The sequence below is a fragment of the Danio rerio genome, chromosome 5, assembly GCF_052040795.2.
Source record: "Danio rerio strain M-AB ecotype USA chromosome 5, GRCz13ab, whole genome shotgun sequence".
Classification (NCBI taxonomy): domain Eukaryota; kingdom Metazoa; phylum Chordata; class Actinopteri; order Cypriniformes; family Danionidae; genus Danio; species Danio rerio.
In genome coordinates, this window is record NC_141025.1 from 14,532,134 (window position 1) to 14,537,500 (window position 5,367).

A 5,367-nucleotide genomic window follows, 5' to 3' on the forward strand; every position below is an offset into this window, starting at 1 on the left:
ATCTAGTTCGGATCATGTTCTCAACACAAATTAACTGCTCCACGGTTAGTCTGAAAGCGTACCAAGACCAACTATTTAAAGAGGTCTTGGTACACTTTTTTGGTCCGCTTTTGGTGTGCACTCGAGTGCAACTGCTACATTCACACCTGCCCAAACGAACCGCATCAAGAGGAAAAACGAACTCTAGTGTGATTCAACCGAACTAAATAAGGCAGGTGTGAAAACAACCTTAAGGCTCGTAGACACCGGGATGCTTTTCTTTTGCGTTTATCTTCAGCGTTTTCGAGATGTTTTTCCGGATTCAAACCCAATCGAACCCAAAAGCTTCTGACACCCGCTTGTAACACAGAAGAAGACAGAAAGTTGACACGTTTGTTAAAGTTACTGGTTATTCAAATAAGCATGGATGGTTCAAGTAGCAGCTCCAGCTCTAGCGATGAACAAATTATTTTTGTTTACCAGTGCAATAAGCAGCGCTACGTTCATATTGCCTCTGGGCATCTTCTTTAATGTGTGCTCGCATTGAAAGTTTTGTGCTTGAGCACCTCCAAATGCTGTTTACTTTAACTTTACCAGCTCCAGGCATGTGAACAACAGTGGCAATCTAGATGGTGGAAAAGAAAACGAGCATGAGGCATTTAAAAAAAAATGACGCCTGTTGTTTTGCGCGTTGGTGTGCACGATCACATTGCCGCCCTTTATTTAGTCACGAGACATTAAACATCGAAGGAAAACACGATGTGAAAACACGAACGGTGTGAACGGGCCTTTCGACAGATTCCATTCATACGAATAGTCTTACTGGGTGGTCACCGGGACCAGGAGAGGGTGGTGACTGTTAATAAATAGATTACTGATGTTGTACATCATACATCGAGTCAAATCTGCGTTTTAAATCTGGCAATTATAAACAATGAAACTTTTGTGAATGTAAATCTTACTGCTAGCTACTCCTAGTGGACAATTAAGTTACTGCAGTGTCATAAATCAACATCATCTAATCGGCAAGGCAGAATTTCAATATCATTCTAACATATCCGAAGCTAACATTATCAGCTGATTTGATCAAACTTTACAATAATAATGCGCATCGCTAGTGGGAAGATCTGATTGGGCGAAGGTGAGGGGATGTCAGTGCGGCATATATGAGGTCTGGTTGGTGAGCGGCTCATCCAAATCCAATACTTTTCTCCCGTGTTTCCTCCTTTGGACTGGAGCAAGAATAAGAGCTGTGAAGGAGCTGACACCTTTCAAGTGTTAGAGGAGGAGGAGCCGTGCGTAGGTGACTGGAGGTACAGGTTGAAGTGGTGCGGGATGAGTGGCCTAGGAGTGATCTGTGCTCTTATAGACTGCAGGCCAGCACCAGGCTGTTCTCCTGAGAATTGGCGAGGCGACGGAGACTTGCACTGGAATAGCCTTCATCGCTGCAGCTACTGCGCAAGCTTCCCCGCTCGTCCGAGTCGCTCACGCTGCTGGTGCTCCACTCCAGGTCACCCAGCAGATAGTCTGTGCCCTCCACGTCAACATCCACCTCTTCTGTAAGACAAATAAAAAACAGAAAAAGGTTGGGCAGATATTCACTCATTATTCTTAGTAATGTAATGCAATTTAACGTGTATTTATTTAGAGCATTTATAGAACATTTAAGCGCTTCACAATCAGGGGGCGGGGGGTGTACACAGGGTTACACCCCTACACTTTTAAGAGAAGTGCCATAAGATTTTTTATGACCATAGAAAGTCAGGACCTCGGTTTAATGTTTCATTCGAAAGACGGCGCTCACTGACAGTATAGTGTCTCCTTCACTATACTGGGGCATTAGGACTCACACAGACCGCAGGTTGCTGCTGTTCTCACTAACACCACTTCAACCTACTTTTCCCATGTGGTCTCCCATCCAGGCTCGACCCTGCTTAGCTTCAGAGAGTAACCGTTCTTCGGCTTCAGGGTAATATGGCGCTTGCACTATCACCCTGAGCATTGCTGCAGTGCATTGCAGTGGTCAAACTAAAATGACACAAATGCTGTATCCCAATTTGCACAATAAATGGTATTCAAATAAAGAATTAGTATGGTGCAAATCATACTATGTTCAAATTCCTTCGTTATCATATTGTATTGCGAAGATACCCAAATGGTTCACTGTTTTCTGAAGAAATTCAAAGTGCTGATCTGTGTGTCCTTTAACAGCAATTAGAATTACAAACAAGAGTAGTTCAAGTGTTCAGATACTTTAATGTATAGAATAGTTCAGAGAATTGACAGGCACTAGTTTGGAGCAGAGAGAGGGAAAAGGGATGGTAAAGGATCTCGAGCCGGGAATCGAACTCGGGTGGCCGTGTATATCATGGTGCTATATATTAGCGCACTTAACCACTAGGCACTGACAAATATATAGTTTTAATATTTAAAAAACATCATTATACTTATATATAATTATTTAAACATTATTATATAGAATCATTATTAGCAATAAAATCAAATGCAGTATAGAAATTAATTTTAATTGTAATTATCGATGATCATTATTATGATATAAAATTATAATTATTATTATCAATTAATTATTTAATTATTATTATATACAATTATTATAAATTAAAACAATAATTATTATATAGAATTGGCGACACGGTGGCTCAGTGGTTAGCACTGTTGCCTCACAGCAAGAAGGTTGCTGGTTTGAGCCCCGGCTCAAGTTTGCATGTTCTCCCCATGTTCATGTGGGTTTCCTCCGGGTGCTCTGGTTTCCACCACAGTCCAAAGACATGCGCTCTAGTTGAATTGAATAAAACTATTACTTTAGCTTCAATAAACTATAAATTTGTTCCTTTTTAATACGTATTAATAATTATTAGATAGTGTATGTGTGTGAATAAGTGAGTATGGGTGTTTCCCAGTACAGGGTTGCAGCTGAAAGGGCATCCGCTGTGTAAAACATATGCTGGATTAGATGGTGGTTCATTCCACTGTGGCGACACCTGATGAATAAAGGGACTAAGCCGAAGGAAAATGAATGAATGAATTATTTAGTATTACCAGTTTTTTAAGCTCTCAATTGACAAAACTCAAATTGCAAGAAAATAAAGGGTGGTGTATAATTTTTTAAATGGTCTTTAATTACAATTATTTAAGATATTTATTATGAAAAAATATATTATTAAAAATTATAATTATTATCAATTATCAATGAAATAAATAAAGTTAAACGATCATCAGGGTAATTGCTAAAACTAGTGAAAACCCCCCCCACCATTGTTGGCGGATGATGTTAAAACAAATGTCTGACATTGTGTCCACACTGCATGCAAGTGGTGTGACACGACAAACAAGATTAATCACATTATAATCAATGAAGCTGTCAGCAGTGCACACTCAGCTGCTTATAAAGGCAGTGATCCAGTTTTCTCATAACAAACATTCACAAAACCATCATCAGCCAAATTTTCCTTGATAATCCTCATCTATTGTCATGTATGCACAACACACTCAACCAGGCTTATGCAGCATTGTTAACACCGAATAAAAATCAATTCACATGCACAGAATCTGTAATGGCATGCAATACGTGAGCTGTAATGTCATTTGAGAACTTGTTTTCAATAAATCCTTATTAATGTTACAGCGTTTTCATGTGCAGTTTTGAAGAGCACTACGTTTCGTCAATCTGGTCCATTATCTCCATGGCAACATTCCAATTTAGGTGTTAAAGCATTCATCATGTTGCGGCAGTCTGTCTGTGAGCCATCTGTTTGCAGGACAGGCCACAGCATATACAAAATAAACTCCCAGAGAGACCCGTATTTGTCTGAATTCAGAGAAAAATTACGTGGGCTTCATGTGTGATCATCAAACTGCGCATGAATCGTATGTGTGTGATGACAAACGGTTCTAAGTAGAATTATTAGGTGCATCCCAAATCGCATACTTATGCACTACTCTACACCATTTGGTAAGTATTGCATTCACACTGAGATATCCGTTTTATTCTACAAAGAATAAGTGCACTTTCAATAACCCCTATGCACTTATTCAACCGTTAAAATAAAGTGTGGAATGTTGGACACTTCACGCACTCAACAGTCGCAGTTTTAATTACATAGAAGAAGAGGCAGAGCTATCGGGCACTGATGTTGGTGAATTCGGTTATAGCAGGTATTATTTGGTAGTTTGGACATTTAACTCAGTAATTTGGCAACTATCTGGAAACAAGTTTGAATTTCCGGTGAGTAAAAAAAAATTTAGTGTTCCATTTGGGACGACACTAAATTCATACTATGCCCTTGAGTGTGTAAGTGCATAAGAGCAAAAAGGGGATTTAGGTGACTTTGAACGTGGCAAGGTTGTTGGTGCCAGACGGGCTGGTCTAAGTGTTTCAGTATTTCAGAAAATGCTGATCTGCTGTGACGTTCGGTAGGGTCAGAAATTGGCATCAACAACATGAAAGCATGGATCCATCATGCCTTGTATCAACAGTTCAGGCTGGTGGTTGTGTAATGGTATGGGGGACATTTTCTTGCCACATTTTGGGCCCATTAGTACCAATTGATCATTGTGTCAACGCCACAGCCTACCTCAGTATTGTTGCTGACCATGCCCATCCCTTTATGACCACAGTATAACCATCTTCTGGCTACTTCCAGCAGGATAATGTGCCAAATTATAAGGTGTGAATCATTTCAGACTGGTTTCTTGAACATGATAATGAGTTCACTGTACTCAAATGGCCTCCACAATCACCAAATCTCAATCCAATAGAGCACATTTTGGATGTGGTGGAACATTCACATCATGGATGTGCAGCAGACAAATCTGCAGCAACTGTGTGATCCTATCATGTCAATATGGACCAAAATCTCTGAGGAATATTTCCAGTACCTTGCTGAATATATGCCACGAAGAATTAAGGCAGTTCTGAAGGCAAAAGAGGGTCAAACCCGGTAATAGGAAGGTGTACCTAATAAAGCGGCCGGTGAGTGTAGTATGCCATTGGGGACGCAGTGATTATCAGAGATTTTCTTATTATGGGGAAGATAAAAAAATAAATGTTTACCATTGGAAAACTCCTAATGCTAACTCGGTCACATGAAGCACGTCTTAGCCAATCACATATTGGCTTTTACTATCCTTCCCTGCATACTGCCACTTCCCTGCATACTGCCATAGAGGCAACTTTATATATATATATATATATATATATATATATATATATATATATATATATATATATATACCTTATAGCTTTTGACAGTTAACATTCCATATATATATATGGAATTAGCACTGTCGCCTTACATCAATAAGGTCACTGGTTTGAGTCCTGGCTGGGCCAGTTGGTGTTTTTATGCGAGTTTGTGTGTTCTCCTC

At 39.7% G+C, this 5,367-nt stretch overlaps 1 protein-coding gene across 1 annotated transcript in view; it reads right to left on the minus strand.

Annotated features, from left to right (window-relative positions):
* Window positions 1–413: 413 nt before the first annotated feature.
* The window catches only part of mxd1 (MAX dimerization protein 1), a 61,300-nt gene continuing 56,346 nt past the window's right edge, over window positions 414–5,367 (minus strand). The window contains exon 6 of the mRNA XM_087253293.1: window positions 414–1,536. Coding sequence (XP_087109419.1) covers window positions 1,343–1,536 — 194 coding nt within the window. The 3' untranslated portion in view covers window positions 414–1,342. The remainder of the gene's footprint in view (window positions 1,537–5,367) is intronic.